At 42.3% G+C, this 22588-nt stretch overlaps 1 protein-coding gene across 2 annotated transcripts in view; it reads left to right on the forward strand.

Moving 5' to 3' along the window:
- Positions 1 to 22588, forward strand: part of ERCC3 (ERCC excision repair 3, TFIIH core complex helicase subunit) — a 47210-nt gene that overhangs the window by 14100 nt on the left and 10522 nt on the right. For both annotated transcript variants that reach the window (XM_073305013.1, XM_073305014.1), the window contains 9 exons: positions 156 to 291; positions 485 to 643; positions 2434 to 2638; positions 5313 to 5627; positions 8142 to 8326; positions 13153 to 13355; positions 17032 to 17128; positions 17323 to 17440; positions 22299 to 22417. In XM_073305013.1, coding sequence (XP_073161114.1) covers positions 156 to 291; positions 485 to 643; positions 2434 to 2638; positions 5313 to 5627; positions 8142 to 8326; positions 13153 to 13355; positions 17032 to 17128; positions 17323 to 17440; positions 22299 to 22417 — 1537 coding nt within the window. The remainder of the gene's footprint in view (positions 1 to 155; positions 292 to 484; positions 644 to 2433; positions 2639 to 5312; positions 5628 to 8141; positions 8327 to 13152; positions 13356 to 17031; positions 17129 to 17322; positions 17441 to 22298; positions 22418 to 22588) is intronic.

Below are 22588 nucleotides of genomic sequence, written 5' to 3' on the forward strand. Positions count from 1 at the left end.
GCTTGAGTGACTCCATCTGGAATCACTGTCAGGTAGATTGAAACGCCAGTTCCGGTGTTGCAGTAGGTGCTCAGACAGATTCTCTGATTGGTATAACATGCTTTAAACTTTGTTGGGAGCTGCTTGTCTAGTTCTTGTTTGTCCTTTCCATCTAGGTATTTTGTAGAAAGCACCCACCCTGAAGTCATCCAGCAGCTTCTTCAGGACCACGTCATCAAAGAGTGTCGGCTGAGAAACGCTGAGGGAGAAGAAACCGAGCTCATCACAGAGACATTCACGAGCAAATCAGCAGTACGTTGGGATCGAGGGTCATCTTCTAAAATGCTGGATTCCTCTTTGTGAGGCTGTACATACTGTTGAATATCTGCAGCGGTGGTTATTGCATACTTCCTTCTGTTGTAAACATTGCACATGCTCTGTGCTTCATTAATGAACCATTGCTCAGCGAGAATCTTTAATGGGGTCTTTTAAATTCCTGTTTCAGATTTCCAAATCCAGTGACGGAGGTCCTTCAACATCACAAGGGACAGATGCTCAGAATAAATCGGATGTCCCGGCCGACTTATTTGAGTTTTACGAGCAGATGGACAAAGATGAGGAGGAGGAGGAAGAAACACAGACTGTATCTTTTGAAGTCAAGCAGGTAAAATATCTGTTAACTGCTTGGCAGCCATGGTCATAGTGAGTCCCACTGCAGGCAATTGGATGTGGGGTTGCTAAATACCATATTCTAAGGCTTTTCTATCGGGGGTGGCCCTCTGAGCCACAAAGACTTCTTCCCTCACCTCTGAAAGTCCCACATCACAGATTCTTCCTCTCCAGCCTGGTGGGAGGGACTAGACACTGCCCCTTCCCTGGCTGACGCGTGAGCGATGTTGACAGGCTACAGGGCAGTTGCTAGGGTATATGGGCTCCCTTTCTGCAGGATTGAATGTGCTATCTCGTGTGGACTGTTATGCTGACCAAACCTGAGTGAGATAATTACTTGAAAATATTAATGTAGTCTGAAGGCAGATTCTAAATCCACCCAGATGCTTTGTGTGACTTCACATCTCCTTCCAGCCCCAGCAGCTTCTGGCAACTGTGAGGCTGTTCTTAAATTTACCTTGTCTGCTTGATCTTGTTGGCGGTTAACCTACACTATTCAGCAAAAGTTAATGTGGCTTGCATACATGTCCCATATGTTTGAGGAGCTTGGTAAGTAAGATCTTGTGGACTTTTCTTTGGTGCTCATTGTTGTAATGTCTGAGCACGTCACAAATACTAGTGAATTTGGCTACGATTTTCAGAGGAGCCTATGGAAGTTAAAAGGGAGTTGCATGCTTAACTCCCTTGGGCACATTTGAAAATCCCAACCTCAATCCTCAAAAACCCCAATCTTGTGTGAAATAGAGATCGTTATTTCTTCCCTCATGCAGATGGGGAGCTGAGGTCCCAGGAGCTTAAGTGACTGGCCCAAGGACAAAGTTCACGAGTTCCACTCTAGTGCCTTAGCTACAATACTATTCTTACTCCTTATGCAAACCTGGCCTATGTAAAGAGATACACTGTTCTTATTTGCGGGTGTGGAACCTTTAATGTTACTGCTTCTGTTAAGTCATTTCTGTTAAGTGCCTTCCCCATCCCAGCAGTGTGTAATTAGTGAGGTGTGAGATCATGTAGGGGTCTGAATCAGTTTGTTTCTTGCAGTGTTTTGTCTAAAATCTCTCGGATTATAAAATCTTTGGACAAAGATGCTTTTTATATTTCTGTCATGTACAGAATGGAGGATATCGGTGCTTAGCAGGTGCTGCATATGAATTGACTTATTAGATCAGATGTATTTATGAGGCTTTTTTGTGAATTTTCTGTCGTTTTATCCTAGATTTGGCAAGTCTTTTGTTGCCTTATAGGAAACATAAAGACAATCGGCAGGCTATTCAGGTCATTTTTTCAATGTCTCAGATAGCAATTAAATGCAACATGCTTTTGTGGTAGAGTATCTGTTACTGCAGAGCGAAGATTTCTGAGTCACCTGTGTAGCTTCTGTGGACCTTCAGTTACAAAAGTGACTAGAGATGCTGTATTTTGAATTGTTTGTGTTCAAAATGTTGATTTGTCAATAGTCCTATAAAGGACATTATCAGGGGCTTTCCCTACAGAATAACACCCTTTCAGAGATTTGAATATCTCACTTTTTTCCATTTGTCAACAATTTCCCCCCTTTGTTTCTAATATACAATAATACTTAAATTGTTCTGTTTTCTGCTTTGATCACCAGCAAAGTTCTGAGAATAGGTTTTAACTCCTGCTGTTATAGAGCAAGCAAAGGGTGTAAAAGAACAATTAACTTGCCTTTATACAGCTAGGGTATATAAACTGATGACTTTAAAAAATCCTCAGCAGGTTTCAGAAATTTAGAATATGCTGTTAGAAGCTTTGTTTCCTTTCTAGGAAATGATTGAAGAGCTTCAGAAGCGTTGCATTCACTTGGAGTACCCCTTGCTGGCAGAGTATGATTTCAGAAATGATTCAGTGAATCCTGACATTAATATTGACCTGAAGCCCACAGCAGTTCTCAGACCTTACCAGGAGAAAAGTCTAAGGAAGATGTTTGGGAATGGGCGTGCTAGATCTGGTGTTATTGTCCTGCCATGTGGTAAGTAGTTGGATTTTGGCTAAGTTGAAGTAAGGCCTTATGCGCAACTTGATGGCATTTCTCTGTTTGTAACTAATTTTTGACTGCCACAGCTGATCAGTTCCAGAGAGTTTCAGGGAATGTTCTGGGCATAACCCTTGCGGGGGGACAGAGCCCCTGGCATCTGGTTAGCAGGTAGGTCTGCAAATATCTGCAGATCAAAGAACCAGCTGCTGGCAGCCATTAACACCTTCCAGTATAACAATACCCCCCCCCCCCATCTCAGTTCTTTTGCTTGTGCCAATAGAGTTTTAAAATGTTGACACCATAAATGATTTATCTTCCAAATAGAAAGAAAAGAGATAAGAATGATGGCAAAGCAGGAAATGTAAGAACAGCCATACTGGGTCAGACCAATGGTCCTTCTAGCTCAGTATCCTGTCTTCTGACAGTGGCCAATGCCAGGTGCTTCCAAGGGAAGGCAGAGAACAGAGCAATGATCAAGTGATTCATTCCCTGTGTCCACTCCCAGCTTCTGGCAGTCAGAGGCTAGGGACACCCAGAGCATGGGGTTGTATCACTGACCATCTTTGCTAATAGCCATTGATAGACCTGTCCTCTGTGAATTTATCTCATTGTTTTTTGAACACTGCTATAGTTTTGACCTTCACAATTCCCCAGGCAACGAATTCCACAGGTTGACTGTGTCATGTGAAGAACTATTTCTTTTTGTTTGTTTTAAACCTGCTGCCTATTAATTTCATCACATGCCCCCTGGTTCTTGTGTTACGTGAAAGGAATAAATAACACTTTCTTATTCATTTTTTTCCACACCAGTCAAGCTTTTATCGACCTCAATTACATTCCCTCTTAGTCGTCACTTTTCCAAGCTGAAAAGTCGCCGTCTTTTTCATCTCTCCTTGTATGGAAGCTGTTCCATACCCTTAATCATTTCCATTGCCCTTCTCTGTACCTTTCTCCATTTCTAATATTTTTTTTGAGATAGGGTGACCAGAACTGCATGCACTGTTCAAGGTGCGGGCACACCATGGATTTATAGAATGGCACTATGATATTTTGTGTCTTATTATCGATTCCTTTCCTAATGGTTCCTAACATTGTTAGCTTTTTTGACGACTGCTGCTGCACACTGAGCAGATGTTTTCCGAGAACTATCCACGATGACTCTACGATCTCTCTCTTCAGTAGTAACAGCTAAATTAGACCCCATTATTTTGTATGTAGAGTTGGGATTGTTTTCCAATGTGCATTACTTTGCATTTATCAACATTGAATTTCATCTGCCATTTTGCAAAAAGAACAGGAGTACTTGTAGCACCTAAGAGACTAACAAATGTATCCGATGAAGTGAGCTGTAGCTCACGAAAGCTCATGCTCAAATAAATTGGTTAGTCTCTAAGGTGCCACAAGTACTCCTGTTCTTTTTGCGAATACAGACTAACACGGCTGCTACTCTGAAATCTGCCATTTTGTCGCTCAGTCACCCAGTTTAGTGAGATACTTTTGTAACCCTTTGTTTTGGACTTGACTATCTTGAGTAATTTTGTATCATCTGCAGATTTTGCCACCTCACTGTTTACCCCTTTTTCCAGATCATTTATGAATATGTTGAATAGGACTGGGCCCAGTACAGACCCCTGGGGGACACCACTATTTACCTCTCTCCATTCTGAAAACTGACCATTTATTCCTACCCTTTGTTTTCCTGTCTTTTAACCAGTTAGCGATCCATGAGCGTCTGGGAGTACACAGAGCCCTGGCATGATGGAGGGGGTGGGTAGGAAACTGCCAGGGAGCCTCTGAAATAGATGGGGATGGCAGTGGGCGACAGAAGATGGATTACTTGACAATTACCTGTTCTGTTCATTCCCTCTGGGGCACCTGGCATTGGCCACTGTCGGCAGACAGGATCCTGGGCTAGATGGACCTTTGGTCTGACCCAGTCTGGCCATTCTTATGAGGGTGGCACAACGGGAGCTTGTAGGGGTGGGGAATAGAGGAATGCAATGAGCCCCTGGTGTGCAATGGGCTCAGCCTATAGAAGCAACAAAGACCCACTCAGTAACTAGCAGCTTGCTGAAGCCATCTGGTCTAATTTAAAGGGTTGTCGACACGTACAGCTGTGCCGCTTTAGTGAAGACGGTTCTACGCTGACAGGAGAGCTGCTCCCTTTGGTGTAGTTAATCCATCTCCATGAGAGGCAGTAGCTCTGTCGACAGGAGAAGCTGTCTCATCAGCATAGCGCTGCCTACCCAGGGGTTAGGTCGGTGTAACTAAGGGAGTGGATTTTTCACACCCCTGAGCGACGTCGTTCTACCAGTGTAGGCTTGTAGTGTAGACCTGGCCTAAGTTTTGGAACAAAGAAACTATTCAAAGCAGTTCATTTTGCTGCAAAGAGAACATTAATTGCAGTGATTTTGCTGAGATTTTTCATAAGTGTATGACAAGCAGCAGACACAGATGTGTGGTTTCATATGCTAATATGTAAAGGCTGCTGCTTCTATTCTAGTCTTGAAGCAGTGGCTACTGAGAAATTTCCCCTCCTCTAGGACAATTCCTGGCTAACCATTCCACAGTGGTTTTCCTCCCCTCCCCCTTTTTATCCAAGGAATGATGGGATCTATCTGTCTGAGCTGATTACTGATGACCGTTGCTCTTATTTGTCCTCCTACAGGTGCTGGCAAGTCTTTAGTTGGAGTTACAGCTGCGTGTACAGTCCGTAAGCGTTGCCTGGTACTTGGCAACTCTTCTGTCTCTGTGGAGCAGTGGAAAGCCCAGTTCAAAATGTGGTCCACCATAGATGACAGCCAAATCTGTCGATTCACGTCAGATGCCAAGGACAAGCCTATCGGCTGCTCTGTTGCAATTAGTACCTACTCTATGTTGGGACACACAACTAAGAGGTCTTGGGAGGCAGAGAGAGTAATGGAATGGCTTAAAAGTCAAGAATGGGGCCTTATGATACTTGATGAGGTGCACACCATACCTGGTAAGGAGTGTACAAATTCTTAAATAGTCCCCTCCCCCCCAGACCCATTGTTAATGCTTCGCTACTGTTGCCATGCTGTTTCTTGCTGGCTTTCTCTTTAATGTTGTTCTGGAGTTCTAGAATAAATTCATAGCTTAGTATTTGAGGTTTAATACATGTAAATGATCATCGGCTCTGGTAGAAGTTTTTGCAGTACTGCAGTATTTATAGGAAGACTGCTTTCCAGAGACCTCTCAACTCATTAGGGAACAGGTGTTACTATTCTTAATACCAGTGGGAAATCATTATAGTAATGTTAGTACTTTTCCTAATTACAGTAGTAAGAGGTGTCATCTCTAGAGCTTTGTTCCAGAGAATGGATGGTAACATGATGGAGGCTTTCTTCTGAAGCTGCTTAAACTTCAGTAAAAGATTTCTGTAGTACACTTAATATGCATTTACTTTTCATGTAACAGTTGCTAAAGTTGCCATGTGGCTGTTACATCAACACAAGTGGGAGAAGAGTTGGTCTGCATTCTCTTAAGTGGGTAGGCAGGTGTCCTGATACAATCTCTTGAAGTGTGGTCCCTATGAATAAGTTAGGGATCCCTTTGTCTATGTATGTATTTTACTGGGAAGAAATATATCTATGCTAATTTGTTTCTAAAATAATTTATCAATAGGTGTGTTGACTTCCAGATAGGGATATATGGTGTTGGAAGGAAAGAATGGAGCATTTCAGTTTACAGGAAATAATGCTGGTTAGAAATGCCCCCCCCAGTCCAGTCCAAGTCTCTGACTGCTATACCTTTACTGAAAGAGTTTGCATGTAATTTTTAAGTATTAACAGAAATGGGAGAAATGGTAAAATATGGAAATAGCCATTGCTCGTTGGCAGCCACTTTTAACAAAGATCTATGCTGTTGCCTCAATTTTCTTACCATCATCGCTTCTTAGACTTGGTCATAAAAAATAAGGCAGAAGGCCTACTTTATACTACTAGAAAGATGATGAGAGTTCTGGAAATACCTGAGAGAGATGATGCCATCGTACTCCAATGGACTCAACCTAGGAATAGTAGAACCCCTATTTTCTATCCTGGCTCTGAAGTGCTGTGTGGCCTAGGCTAAGTCACTTAACACCTCTATATCTCTCCTTTTTTCCCATCTGGTAAACGGGGATTGTGTTGCTGGCAGTCCAGCTGCCAGCTCATGACAAGATCCCTAGGCCGCACTGACAAATGCTTAGCTGGAAACCAGTCTGGCTCGCCTGTGTGTTAATATTGTCAAAATAGGTATTAGATTTATAGATTGGTGTTTAGTGTTTGGACTTCGTGAAATACTTGTGAGTCACTGCCTGCATTAATATTACTTCTTATATCCATATCCCATGTTATAATATTGGAGTGTTTGCTTTGTAACTACAAAAGTGTTTCTTATGAAACTGGAAACCCCCACAGTCAAGAGAGAGACATGACCGAGTGTAAAATATTAGTTTTACCAAAAGAGTTGTTAAGCACCAGACAAACTACTGTGGAACATCAATGAACAAAAGACTTTGTTGTTTGCTCCTCCCACACCCATGAAGAGGGGATATGCACAAATCTGCATCCCATCACTGTTTGAACTTGGGGGGGAAAGGAATATAAATCCTTGACCAGGAGGATCTATATCACTGTGCTGCTTGGAATTTGGTGAGGGCAGTATTTCAACCCATAAGCGAGGGGAGTCCCCAAGTTGGTTAGTTTGAGTTAGCCATAAAGGACACATAGAGCCTGCATATTGCAGCAGCTGCTATTACTTTTTGGAACCTAAGACGGTCATGCATTTGTGTAGATGTTTACCTGCTTCAGCATTACAAATAACTCTAACTTCTTTTTCCTAGTTAACAAACCTTTAGTTAGCTTAATGTAGGATTGACTATTAGCATTGTCTTTGGTGAGAGATCTAAGGTACAATTGACCTGAGGTAAGTGACTGGTCCTTTTGGGACTGGAAGTAACCTGTACCTTGTTGTGATTTTTTTTGGCATAAGGGTCCTTCTGTCACAAAGGCAAGCTTGCCTGGGTGGGGAGATAGACTGGGATGCCCAAGGGGACTCTCTGTGACTCCAGGTTAAGGCTGTTATATTGCTTGAGCAGTTCACATTTGATACTGGGTTGGTGAAATCTAATTATAGAACACACAACCAGTTTGGTGTTAGCGCCCTGGTTTGTAACAGTTGGCACCCATGTTTGTGAGCCGCTCCGGACAGTTGACATGGATAATACTGGGGTCTGAGGACTAGTTAAGGTTTGTACAGTGCTTTGAAGATGTACAGTGCAGTAAAAGTGCTTAAGTATAAGTCAAAAGCTGCAACCAATCGAGTGTTTGGTTTTAATGTAGGAGTAATATTAGATTAGAATCGTGTTGCTTACCCATTTATAGTGTGCTCATCTCTGGCGTATAGCTAATACAACAAAATCTACACACTTGCAATGTGTGTCTTTTTAATCCTTTTATGAAATCAAAAGGAAATCTCACCTTGTGTTTCTTAGCCAAAATGTTCAGACGTGTGCTCACCATTGTGCAAGCTCACTGCAAACTGGGACTGACTGCTACTCTCGTCAGAGAAGATGACAAAATTGTCGACTTGAATTTCCTGATTGGACCAAAACTCTATGAAGCCAACTGGATGGAGCTACAGAACAATGGCTACATTGCTAAAGTCCAGTGTGCTGAGGTGATGCTCCGCTTTTTACTACAAGTGCTACAGTCTATATTCTCTTGCAGCCAGAACTATCTAATCCCATTTATGTTTAATTAGGGCAATCAGTCGTCTTTATAGATCTGCAACAATATTGAGATACTGTGTATTTCAGGCAAGACTGTCGGTAATCAACGTAAATCCATGCTAAATACTGTATTGTGACTCTGTCATTGCATGCTAATATAACGGTATCTGGACATGCATCTGTTGAGACACTAATGCTGACTGCTGATACTGTGGTGTTTGGTTGGCTCTCTGTAGCCCCATCCTCAGACATCGGCACACACTGGCTTCAGTACTAATGTAGTTCTTTGATCATAGATTTTAAGGTCAGAAGGGACTATTATGACCATCTCCTTTGTTCTCTTGCATAACAAACCATGGAATGCCACCTAGTATCAAGCCCAGTAACTTGTGATGGATCTATAGACCCCTGTCATAGACTGTATTTTAGAAAGGCACCCAGTCTTGATTTAAAGACTTCAGGTGATGGAGAATCTACCACAGCCCTTGGGAAAGCTCTTCCAGTGGTTAATTATCCTGACTACTATGAATGTGTGCCTTTATGTCATGTTCAGATTTCTTTGGCTGCAAATTCCAGCCACTGGTTCTTGTTATACCTTTGAAATGTGCCTGTGTTTGATCTCCTCTAGTCACTCAATTGAAGGGAAAGGATTAGTGTGAACTATGGTGCCTGAGAAGGGAAAATCTGTCTCTCGCATCTGAAGCCCTCAAGCTTTTGAGGATATAATTGAAATAAAGTAAAGCAATTCTCCAGACAGGAATAGAGTTCAGTGTAATTGATTGCTGTGAGATGGAAGTCTTATGGGGTTCTCCTTCTGCCCATAGGTGTTGACTCTGTGGGTGCTCTGGGGCTGGAGTACCCATGGGGGTTGGGGGGAAGGGTGCTCAGCTCCCACCAGCCACCCACTGATCAGCTGTTTGGTGCTGGTCAGGAGGCACTGTTGATAGCTGCCACTGTACTGCCTTAGAGAGTGAGCTCAGTCTCCTTATGGACAAATTGGTTTTCCTTAAAACAAAATAAATAAATCCCCAAGCAGGTTGAACTTCCAACCTCTCAGATATAATAGTGTGCCTGCCCTTGGTTCTGTGAAGCTTCCACTAATCTTGTCCCTCCAATGGAGCTATTGGGAGGACTGCTGTCATGGTAAATGCATATGTATAATGACAGGTTTCAGAGTAACAGCCGTGTTAGTCTGTATTCGCAAAAAGAAAAGGAGGACTTGTGGCACCTTAGAGACTAACCAATTTATTTGAGCATGAGCTTTCGTGAGCTACAGCTCACTTCATCAGATGGGTATGCATCCGATGAAATGAGCTGTAGCTCACGAAAGCTCATGCTCAAATAAATTGGTTAGTCTCTAAGGTGCCACAAGTACTCCTTTTCTTTTTGCATATGTATATACACTGTAGCACTGAAACTGCAGTATTATAGGGACAACAATTTGAAAATTTCATTCTATCTTTGTACCCATTTAATTACAAGTAACACCCAAGCTTACCAAAACCTTGTTTTGTTTTAGTTTTTAGTTTTACTTACATTTGTCAGCATTTTCCAGCCACCTTTCCCTGAAGAATGAGTCATTTTTTGCCTTGTTAAAAACAACCTTATGAATCTCAAGTCTCATACAAATTACTTTTTTTTTTTTTGAGTCCATACTGTGCTCTGGATGGTGCTCTGTCAGGAATTGGAATGACTGGAAATTGATCAAGCTAAAACACAAAACCAAAAAATCCAGGCTGACAAAACCATTATTAGACACTTTTTAGGCAATTCCATTTCAGGAGTACGGTTTCCCTGTTGCACACACTGGCTGGTAGCTCATAGACTAGGGGTGGGCAAACTACAGCCCGTGGGCCACATTCAGCCCGCCAGCCGATTTTATCCGGCCCTTGAGCTCTCGCTGGGGAGCAGGATCTGGGGCTTCCCAAACTCCAGCCACGAAGCGGGGTCGGGGGGTGCTCCACACGGCTCCCAGAAGCAGCGGCATGTCCCTCTCTGGCTCCTACGCATAGAGGTAGCCAGGGGGCTCCACATGCTGCCCCCACCCCAAGCACCGCCCCCACAACTCCCATTGATTGGGAACTGTGGCCAGTGGGAGCTGCAGGGTCTGTGCCTGCAGACTGGGCAGTGTGCAGAGCCGCCTGGCCTCACCTCTGCATAGGAGCTGGAGGGGGGACATGCCGCTGCTTCCGGGAGCTGCTTGAGGTAAGCGCTGCCCTGATCCCCCTCCAAACCCCTTAATCCCAGCCCCACCCCAGAGCCTGCACCTCCAGCCGAAGCCCTAACCCTTCCTCCCTGTCCCAGCCTGGAGCCCACTCCTGCACCCTGAACTCCTTATTTCTGGCCCCACGCCAGAGCCCGCACCCCCAGCCAGAGCCCTCACCCCCTCCTGCACCCCAACCCCCAATTTCATGAGCATTCATGGCCTGCCATACAATTTCCATACCCAAATGTGGCCCTTGGGCCAAAAAGTTTGCCCACTCCTGTCATAGACTCATAGACTTTTTAAGGTCAGAAGGGACCATCATGATCATCTAGGCCAGGGGTGGGCAAACTTTTTGGCCCGAGGGCCACATCGTGGTGTGAAACTATATGGAGGGCCGGGTAGGGAAGGCTGTGCCTCCGCAAACAGCCTGGCCCCTGCCCCCATCTAACCCCCCCGTTCCCCTGACACCCCCCCCCCGACTCCCTGCCCCTTATCCAACCCCCTGGCCCTGGCCCCCTTACCATGCCACTCAGAGCAGCATGTCTGGCTGCTCCCCAGAGCGCTGCACACATGATGGCATACCTGCAGGGGAGGAGGGTCAGCGGGGGAGGAGCCAGGGGCGAGCCTCCTGGGCCAGGAGCTCAGGGGCCGGGCAGGACTGTCCTGCAGGCCGTAGTTTGCCCACTTCTGATCTAGGCTGACCTCCTGTGCATTAAATAAAGCACAACGAATGTTCCTTGTTGTGAACTTTTCTTAGTTACTTGCAGCTTTGTGGGAGTTCATGTTCTTTAAGAGAGTGTTAGATTTTTTTTTACATTTAATTTAAAATCTACATTATTTCAACAACCAGCCAAAAAAGTAATGGTGGTTTCTGGGAAGTAACGAACGTCTGTGATCGTTATGAACTTTATTCACATTCGTGTAGTGTCTTTCATAGCTTGCCTTATCTATTCTGGCCTGAGAAAGCAACCTGGTTGCTCCTGAGGCCAGATCTTCCATGTGGCAGTAGAGGGCAGTGCTACCCAGTGATGCAGGAGATCATATTCACGGCATATATCGCTTGCTTCAGTGTGTGAGTTACAGACTGTAAAATTATCAGTAGTAGCTGCAGCATGTTAAAGGGAAATGCTGCTCCTATCTCATATTATTTTTAATATTTCCACTAACTCTTTTTTTCCAGAGGTTTCTGATTTGCAATAAACTTGTCCCCAGATGTTGTCCCAGGTTTATACCTTGGAGTACATGCCTTGCAAAATTTTAAAATTAAAAGATCAGTGGGGATGGAAGTGCATTTTTACCAGTTTTACTCTTGAATGAGTGCATAAGTCACTAAATGGGAAAGATCCTGTGTACTCTGTGGCAGTAATTCCTAAATCCTGTGGTTTAAATTCTGTTGTCAAGAAGTATCCTTTATTTCTGTCTTTCACCTTTCCCCCCTAGCAAACTCACACATCTGCTGGTCCGAGTTGAAAATACTCATTGATGTAAAATTTCTTACTTCCCTTTCAAGTAGGGGATGTGCAGGAGCTATGAAACCTAATCCAGAGTAATTCCATTGTTACACTCTAACCTGGTGGGAAAGAGACTTCCTCTAAACCCATTGTGTAGTCCACTTGTTTAGTCTGTGCACTGAAGACAGGATTTGACTAAAAGAAAATAATAATGACCACTAAGAAAGCAAGTAATTATTCAGTAAAGTCTCCTATATTGTTTCCATACCATAATGCAAATGTTCCATTAAATTAATGGTAGATTTGTTTTTAAACTTGATTTATTAAACAATAATTATAAACTACGTTTTCATTTACAGAGTAGTTATACGTTCTTAGTTTTTATTTGCAAGTGTTCTGTTCTTGGGTGCTTGGCATCTATGGCAAAGAGCATGGTATACAGAATGGGGGTGGGGGAGAGAACTTCTATTCTAAACTATGGTGTACAGATAATACCGCTGCATTTGTGGCAAGTTCCTCAAATTGAGTTAAATATATGCAATAATAATAAGTAAATAAAGGGGTCTCACTAAATATAAAATCATGTAATGCTAAAAAATGAATTGTAAGGAAAGCCCATAAATGAGGAAAGCCTCCAGAATCCTATTAATTTGAGCTAGCGGTGCTAGTTGAAGCTTTTCAGGAGTGGCAGAATCTATATGTGCACCAGTGAAGCAATGGACTCTCTTAGAAAAAAATCTCTGGAAAATAGCAATTAAAATTAGATGGAACTTGGCATGGACATGTTAAAAACAGATTGATGAGTTTCTACACTTGTACACTAAATGTCTCTTTCAGCTTACCGTGATTTAAGAGATGATTTCAACTAGTGGTGGGAAGTCCAAAAGAAGACTATCTTTATACCAAGATTGGATGTCTAAAATATATCCTTTAGTTCAACCAGAAGTTATGAGCTTGTTGCAGGAATTATTGGGTGAAATTCTCTGGCCCGGAAACCAGAGTAGATGATTATAATGGTGCCTTCTGGCCTTAAAATCTATGAATATCTGTTTTCTACTACATGGAAACTCATTATGGATTACTGTGTATAATTTTTTTTTTTTTTCAAAAATTCTAGGTTTGGTGCCCAATGTCTCCAGAGTTTTACAGAGAATATGTGGCTATCAAAACAAAGAAGCGGATATTGCTCTACACTATGAACCCAAATAAATTCAGAGCATGCCAGTTCCTGATTAAATTTCATGAGCGAAGGAATGACAAGATCATTGTATTTGCTGACAATGTGTTTGCGTTGAAGGAGTATGCAATCAGACTGGGGAAGTAAGTATTCATGAATGAGGAGGGCTTCGCCGCCTTCTTCTTCTTACTGGAAAATTAATATGTTCCACAAATTTCAGTCACTTCAGACATTTTTATAATAAACATTAAACTTAATAAAGATAAGAAACATCAAAGAGCATTTCAAGTAAATTTCAATGTGTATTGCAATATATTTTTCCAAGTGTAACATTCTAAGTTTAAACTCTCTGCATTTTCTGTAGTGGCTACAGAGGAATTTGAAACCAGTACTTATGTAGAGAGTTGATAGTCACAATAAAATGAGCTGAGGATAAAAGCACTGTAGGCAAGTGACTAAATAAGGGGCTATTTGGATGGTCAACTATCTGTGCATGTAACAGACTTGTCTCCTTGCCCCCATGTGAAATGAGAAGGAAATTTTGTACCAGGGAGCCCCTGCATCCTTCAAGGCCCACAGAAAGCCGTGGCCTTCCCTGCTTTCTGCCCCCTTCCAGGCCTGTGGCAGTTTTGTCCTAAACTAAGATTTTAAGCTCTTTGGGGCAATGGCTTATATAACATGTCTATACAGTGCCTAGTACATTGTGCTTCCACACACTACTTTAATACAATTAATAAACAGCAGCACAGCTTCTGTAGGAGCCCCTCTGCTGCCTTGGAATGACTTACTCTTTGGGGCGGGGTTCAGTTGCAAAAGAAAAGGTAAAAATTAAAATGTACTTGCCAAGGGTTTAGCATCAAAGTGCTTGCAGGATTAATGAGGGAATAGTAAAGGAGATTGGTTCTTCCCTGCCTGATACTCGTGGAAGGATTTTCTCCATGGAGCATGTGGAGAAGCCAGCCTTACCCTTTCAATTATGAGTCGAAATCATGGCTTTTCTATTCCCCTCTCTTGGCAGAAATGGTGAGGACCATTTAGCCCTGTAAACTTTTTCAGCTGTCCAGGAGTTTCCAACAGTATTTCTTACAAAAAACAACTTCCCTTATCTCTTTTTCCCAAATGTGTGATGAGTTTTGAATGGCAGTGCAATAGCCATTCTACACCAGCTCACTGTGACTTCGAACAATAAGCTGGGCTAACAGTGCTGGATGACTTCCAGATTCAGAACTCATGGTCTCTTTCATCATTCTTAAACCTGTCTGGACAGAGATTAGCTAGAATGATGCTGCTGGAATGTTAATAACTATGTTCGGTGTTCCATATAAGATAATAAATATAATGGGTCTTTTGAGTAAAGAATAAAAAAGAGATGGGTGGGAGGGGGCAGTCCTGTAGCTTAGTGACTGGTGAAGATGTTTGAGAAACATTGTAAGTAAAACTACTGAAGGTTTTTGGCAGAGTTATTAAATTGCTGGAGGATGGGGGGAGGGGAGTTGCTTTTTTAAAATGAAATCTCCATCTTCCAAATTGCTCTCTTCGGATCTGGAGTGGAGCCCAAGGTTACACAACTGTCAGTACCACAGGGAAGGCAGGATTGCAATGCTTGGCAGTCACGGGGGATTGGCATGGGGCAGAAAAGGTGGAGTTTCTTAAAGCTCATGTTAAATGCTGAGATTAGGAGTCTCTTGAGCTGATCCTGGCATCTTGACCATCATTCTTTGCATCCTCCAGAGCAAGAGCTAGTATAGCTTGTATGAAAGCCATTCTTTACGTACAGCCCTGATGCTTATCAATACATCTAAATCATTGCTTTATAAAAGCCACGTCCAGCCTTCCTGGGTTTGACAGATTATGACGACACAGGTATTGATCCTTGAGGCTCATCTTCCCATTGGTTGGAGGAAAGGTTGGTTTTCAAGTTGTTGTTGTTGTTAGATGGTTTTTGTTTGTTCTGGGTGGGGAAGTGTTATAACTTGTTTGTTCATCACGATAAACCCAACTGATGGGAGTTAAGGGGAGATTAGACACCCAACAGTTTTAGGTCATCCCACTTTTTTGGTTTAACTACAGCAATATAGGCAAATGCTTGACAAGCTCTCTGTTTACAGCCTTGGGAAGCAGCACCTGATGGACGTGAAGTACTCACAAGTTTTTAAATCTTAGTTCAATCAACAGCGGATGTTTTGCGTGTGAATTTTGTTTGGGACGAATATCACCTTCACATCCTAAAATGAAATTATAAATGAAGGCTTAAAATAGAAGCACTGGCAGACTGGTAACTACAGCAGCATTACAGGGTATCCCTAGCTGTACAACAACAGTATTGTTTAAAACACTTTGTGTCTCATTCCTATGAGCCACTTCAGCTTTGGCTAGGAAAAGACTGTTACCAAAATGTACCAAGTAGAAGAATTGGATTAGAGGAGATTTGGCAGCACAAAAACTAGAATGACGTTTTCAGTAAGAGAAGGCATTAACAGCCAATGCCCAGGGGATGTAGAAGGCCTTGGCATGCTATGAGTTGGGTTCTTGTGCTCAGATGCCATGGTGATGTGTGCAGTATGTAAACTTAAGCTAAATTTTTGGGCCTAATTAAAAAAAAATAGGGAAAAAACTTCTTAACATAAATTATGAAACTTGCTCCTCTTGGTTTTTGAAGGTGCTTGTTAACAAGCTTCTCCAAAGAATGGGGAAGAGATGGAAAAGCAGCAGCTACACATTACTGCAGGTTTCTCTTGCATTTACAGTCAGGCCCTGGCAGAGTCACAACAGACTTTAAAGTGGGAGGGAGTTGATGAAGGGGTCAAGTTATATGTGGTGTTATGGAAAACTGCTGCTAATGTAAGGTAGTTTGGAGACTATGTGGAACGAAGGAGATCCAGGGGCAATCCAGCTCTACAGGTACAAAGTCAGGGTATGTACAACATTTCCCACAAAAACTTCCTGTATTATCACTTTCCTTTCGGACGCTGTAAGGAGGTAACCTGTACAGTCTGAACTGTGCTGCAGTCATTTTGAGATTGCAGACAGAAATATGAACTTGCCGCATGTATCTTAACCTTTGAGTGTCGGCTTGCAAGGTACACTAAAGAGTCTCATAGCTTCCTCCACCATTGTAAATCCCAGGTTGTTCTGCTCTTTTCCATAGAACCCAGTGAACATTCTATCCTGGTCACAAACCACATGTCCAGGGGTTACTGGAGAGGAGGAGAAAGGTGTTGACTTCAAAATATAGATGTCATTTCCAGATAAAATGCCTAACAGCCAGCTTGAGACACTGAGAATTTAATTAAAAGGGAAACTTGGATTATTAAGGACTCTAGTGGGAAGAAGTGAGAAGGGCACAGCTGTCCATATGCTGGCTCATTGGATTTGAGCAAAAAAAAAAAAAAAAAAAAATCCAGCCACCCACCTTTTTATTTTAACAGCTGCATTCAACCTTTCATCTAGGATTAGCAAATGTTTTCAGTCCACTGATCCGCAGTTCAGTCAGAGCACATCAAATGAAAAGCACTTACCACTGTCAGGATTTATTTCTGCAGAAAGTGGAAAGATGTCTGCCTCTGGCAGCTTGGGTTTGCCCCAGGTGGTGATTCAGTTAACATTTGGGCAGGATTACAGTAAAGAGCCAAAGGATTAAAGATGAGCAGCAAAACTTTTTTTGTTTTTAAACAAAACCCAAAACACTCCTATTTATATACTGATCTGAAATTTTAAATAGTTTTACTGCATTCCCCACCATGGTATTCTAACACCTAAGGATAAATAGTTCTGAGAAGTCTTGAGAACTGATTACTTTCAATGTTTGTTCTATCTTAGACCTTACATATATGGTCCTACTGCACAAGGAGAGAGAATGCAGATTCTACAGAACTTCAAGCACAATCCAAAAATCAACACTATCTTTATTTCCAAGGTAAGTGAAGACATTCGCTGTGATGCTGCATCAGATTGAAGGGTGCAAATTTATTTTAAAAATGCAGTAAGTTACATGTGCCAGCTTATTTTTGACATACTACTTATTGCATCACCAAAGTTGTATTTTTCATGGTCTTCATTTCTTAATGTGGGAAAATAGCTTATTGCTCAGAGGATGCTTTTGTATTGTAGGTAGGTGACACATCGTTTGATCTACCAGAAGCCAATGTTCTGATTCAGATTTCGTCCCATGGTGGGTCTCGAAGACAGGAGGCTCAAAGATTGGGACGTGTGCTGAGAGCCAAAAAAGGTAAATGAGCATGGTTTTGGGCTTTATGTCTTGAGTCCTAGTACAAGATTAGGAATTTTTAATAATTGAGGTTGAACACTCAAATGTTGGTGTAACACAAACCATCCATATAACTAAGCAGGCAGATTGCCATAGTCGGCAGTGGCCACTGTTGACCCAAGTTTACATGTAAGATAAAAATTGAAGAGTAGTTATTAAATTCTGCTGCACTAAGGAGCCACCTCTTTTCTGTTTCTTTCATGTTCTCTACTTCTTATCCTGACTTTTTCTTTCCTTCCTTTATCTTTCTCCTTTTCATACTTCTTGGTCTTATCTCCTATCCTTTCCTGTCTGCCTGTTAGAACACTTGATCACCCCTGGTTCCTGCTTGGCTCTCTCTTCTTCTTTCTTTGTTTTGCCTTTCCTTTCCTTTAAGAACTTATTAAGGTCCATTTTCTTCAGGAAACCCCAGCAAAGTGCAGTCTTGAAACACATTTAATCAGTATTCTGGAGATTGGGTCTCATTGCAGTTCCTAATGAACAAGTGTCAGCATTACTGACACCACTGTGAAAATGAGCACAAATTGATAATCTTGTTGAAAGTATCTGCAGAGGTCAAGCATTTGTCTGTGCGTTGAGACAGAATTATCTTATCACTTGTCTAGATAGTGCCTTCAGAGCAGAGGTCAGACACTGGCAAGCTGGTGTGGGAAAGCTTGCACTAGTACTGTTCGGTGCTTTTTCTGTTCTGTAGAGGACAGGTGTGGATGGGCATGGAACCACCAAAACTTCAGAAAATGGTTAACAAACAAATCCTGTGTTTTCTCCTTGATACACTCCTCTGCCTCCCTTCCAGGCTTCCAGGCGGCATGATATGTAGAATACTGTTCTCCCTCCCCACCAACTCCTGAGTAGGATCCTCCATTTATTCATTCCTCCCTCTGGGGCAAGGGTTTTTTTTTCCTACCTGTGTGGTCCTGGGTGGGATGGGATGCGGGAGTCTCAATTGCTTCTCTTCTCTCCTACTTAGACAATTTTAGGATTGACTCTTTCTTGACACATCTTGGACTTCTCACCATTTTATACTTGGTGGGAGAATGCTTTGGTGACTTGAATCTACTGCAGCACTGGGTACTGATTAGCTCCCAGTAAAGCTGAAGGCCACTGCTCCCATACCATAGCACATTCACAACTTTCAAGGCCTCCTCCGAACTCATGAATCAGATCTTGGTGCTTCAGATATCCTCCCTTCTTTGGCCACAAGATGGACCACCGACTGGTACCTTCCACCAGCATAATTTTCACATTTAAAAACTAGATAAATGTTTGCAAGACAATGAGAGTATATTTTCAAGTTGTCTTCGTAGTTGCATAATCGTAGTACTTGAAACTGCTGTTCTCTGAGCTGTGGATTTTGAGTTGAGAAATTTCTGAGTGGCAGATCTCAAAGCCGCTCAGTGCTTAACACTTATAATCACTCTCCACCTCAAATCTAATCTGTTGAAAATCAGAATGAACATTTCTTTCAGTCCTGAAAGGTTTTTCTTTTCGAATAAATGTAAACTAAAAAACTTGTTAAGTTTTGGCTGCAGTTCTGGAATGATGGCTTCCATAATTAAGGAAGAGGAATCTAACTACTACTTGGCCTAGATGATCACAGTATACCATTGTTGGTTCTGTGGTCCCTAAATATCCACTTCACCAACTCTGTCCTCACCGCTCACTGTGGTTCTGATGACCCATAACCAATGAAATAAGAGGAGAGACAACTAGAGCATTGATGGTGGAAGTCTCGTGAATCTGACCAGTTATGATGTGCAGACTTTAAGATTGTATGTTGTGGCTTTGCAGGAAGTAAAGACAGGTTTCTTCTCCTTCCATCACAACAGAACTGTTTGAAGTGACCAACAGCTTGGTAAAGCCTGTAACCATTGAGGTTGAGCTTGACTTATGTGAAAAATTTCATGTTTTGCAGACAAACTTGTTCTGATTTCAGAATGAGCTGTCTGCTGACGCGGATACAGAACCGTCTCCAGCAGGGGGAAATGCTGTCATCTTTGCTTGAATTACAGCTAGTGCCATTCAGGTTACAGAGGTGCTGGAATGCTTTTATCCTACAACTTTCAAGTGAAGGCCAGCTGGAGAGTACTGTGTCCGTTTTTCCTTGTGTGTGTTGATGTTTCCCTATGTGGTGGGAAAGATGCCAGTGGGTCTTAAGCTATTGAGGCCAGAGTTCAAGAAACCAATTCTTGATACTGACATTCTGGCTAACTGTGACTGGGTATCCATCATCCACCTGGGGAAGGTCATTAAGAAGGTGGTAGTGGGGCAGTGCTCAGTTTCTTGATTGATCAGATTTCCTTGGCCTCAAGTTAGTTGAGTTACAAGTCAGGTGCCAAAACTGCACTGATTGCATTAGTTGATTATTTACTGTCAATGGATGAAGACATGCTTATTCTCAAATCTGTAAGCTACCTTTGATGGTTTGGAGCATAAGACTTTGATTCACTTGTGGACCCTCTCAGAAGTGGTTGAGCTGCTCTTAAATGGCTCTGGTATTGTTCTGGGAGAACCTAAAACGTAGCTGGAGGCAACTCTTCCTTTACTTCAAGGGTTCTTTCCTGCAAGGTACCACTGTGCCTAGATGAGGGGGAGGGATAGCTCAGTGGTTTGAACATTGGCATGGTAAACCCAGGGGGTTGAATTCAGTCCTTGAGGGGGCCATTTAGGGATCTGGAGCAAAAAAAAAATTGGGGATTGGCCCTGCTTTGAGCGGGGGGTTGGACTAGATGACCTCCTGAGGTCCCTTCCAACCCTGATATTCTACGATTCTATGAGCTTGGGGCCAACTGTAACATAATCCTGAAAAAAGAGAGAGAGAGAGAGAGAGAGAGAATGTTAATTGGCTGGGGGAGGCAGCCAGAAGAATTTTAGTAGAACTTGCTTGCTGCCGTCATTGAGAGAGTGCAACCATTTGTAACACCGTAGTTGTCACATCCGGGACTGCTTTTGGATGCCTGGATAGTGACTGTGGTGTGCACAGTGCTGCTTTTCCCATCCTTACCATGTAAGAAGTATGACCTTATCTTCAGTGCAGACCTCGCCACAATTATCCATGCCTTTATCACCTGGAAACTAGATTGCTGTAATGCACTTGGTGTGGGTCTACATCCGATGAAGTGAGCTGTAGCTCCCGAAAGCTCATGCTCAAATAAATTGGTTAGTCTCTAAGGTGCCACAAGTCCTCCTTTTCATCTTGGGACTAGTTAGAGGCTGAAGCTAGTGCAAAATGCTAAGTCCTTTCTGGTGAATGGAATTGCACATGGGAAACATGTCAGATCAGTGCCCTGGGATCTGCAGGGCTTGCAGTAAGCTTCCAGGTGGAATTCAAGGAGCTGGTTGTACCTTGTAAGGCCCTAAATAATTTGAGACCTCCTTACTTGAGATCCCTTTCTCCCCTTGCCCAGCCACCACAATTAAGTCACTGGTGGTATTTGAACTGGAGGTGCTGGCAGGGCATTCTCTGTGAAGGTCAGTGACTTGGTATCTTGCTCCCCAACACTGGACTGCAGAGTGTGGTTTCTAAACCTCTCTGGCATGCTGTAAAGCTCCCTTCCCCTCCAGCTACTGAGGAGAAATGGGCAAGTTGCATATTTAGGGATATTCCGTTTATATCCGGTGCCCTTCAGTTCATGGTCTGGGCACCCAAAGCATAAGATGGGTGCATATATTTTTATAAATTAGAAGAAATATACTATATGTATTTTGTGCTACTTTTCATTAGGGTAATCTCTATTAGATTCAGTGTCTAATTTCCAAGTGGACTCCAAGTAATACACATTTTTATCTACAGGTAAAGTTCCCTCTAATTCACCTTCCTTTAGTTTTCCATTCCTCAATGCTCTCCTGACCGATAATCCTAGTTATTATTGTAGCATTACTCTAAATGTACATATCTAATTTTTTAAACCAAGTCCCATTGTGTCCCAAGTCCCCAACCAAGTGCCTAGGTTGCTTTTGAAAACAGAACTTGAGTTCCTCAGTGCTTAGGTGCTTTTGAAAAATGTACCTAAAGTGCCTTGTATTGAGACAGCAGTTACCCGAAGCACTGTTTATGTTTGAAATTAGAAAGTGCAACGCTTAGTGCACACTCAGGATATGGTTCCTTGTTGCTTAGATTGCACAATGGGAACAGTATGGATTTGAAAATGTGTCTGACATAGATATAACATTTGCACTATTGTACTAGCTAGTGCGGGGGGAGAGGGCTTAGATTCTCTAATAGTTGCTTTGTGCTGTTTGAGCCATAAAATCTATTACCCATATACAACTACTGTATATAGCCTAGGTTATTCTGAATATTGAATAGCCTTACTAATTCCTGAATAAAGCTAAATATCTTATTGTCTCATCTGGTTTTGTGCCATGTCAGTGCAAATCTCTACATTTACATTTATAACACTTTTCCTCTGGTATCTTGCTGCAGTACTATTTCCTGACTTGTATCTCAAGCACAACTTGAGTTGTTTTTAAGATTATCCTGCATAGCACCCTTGTGAATTTTTGTTCTTACCTTGTTTGGAATACACAACTCAACAAGCAATATTTTCCTCCAAGAGTTAGGTCTCCTATATCTCCCATTGCCTCTTCCCATATTCTTTTCAGGCTGTCAGTAGTTCTCAGCAAGAATTTCCATGCTATATACATGATCACTTGCTGATGGATCAGATTACCTTAATGCATGTGTGCAGTTAATCTTTAAAGTATGTTCAGAAAAGCAATTCTGTAAAAATAACTTTACACTTCTGCTCTGGATGTTTTCTTTTTATTCTTCAATATACTCATATAGGCTAATTGTCCAATACTTCTTGTCTCCTAGGGACGGTTGCAGAGGAATACAATGCCTTCTTTTATTCCCTTGTATCCCAAGATACTCAGGAAATGGCATATTCAACCAAACGACAAAGATTTCTGGTAGATCAAGGTTACAGCTTCAAGGTAATTTTGTCCCTTTAATGTGGAACACTGATGACTTGTGCATATAATGTCAAATTCGCGCATCTTGGAGTCTTAATGTACCTCCTGTACCTCCTGAAGATAATGAAGGGTGCAATTGGTTAATCAGTTGGTGCTTACAGGCAACTACTGTTGCTGTAACGTTACTATATT

This window comes from Lepidochelys kempii, chromosome 11, assembly GCF_965140265.1.
Source record: "Lepidochelys kempii isolate rLepKem1 chromosome 11, rLepKem1.hap2, whole genome shotgun sequence".
In the NCBI taxonomy this organism is placed as follows: Eukaryota; Metazoa; Chordata; order Testudines; family Cheloniidae; genus Lepidochelys; species Lepidochelys kempii.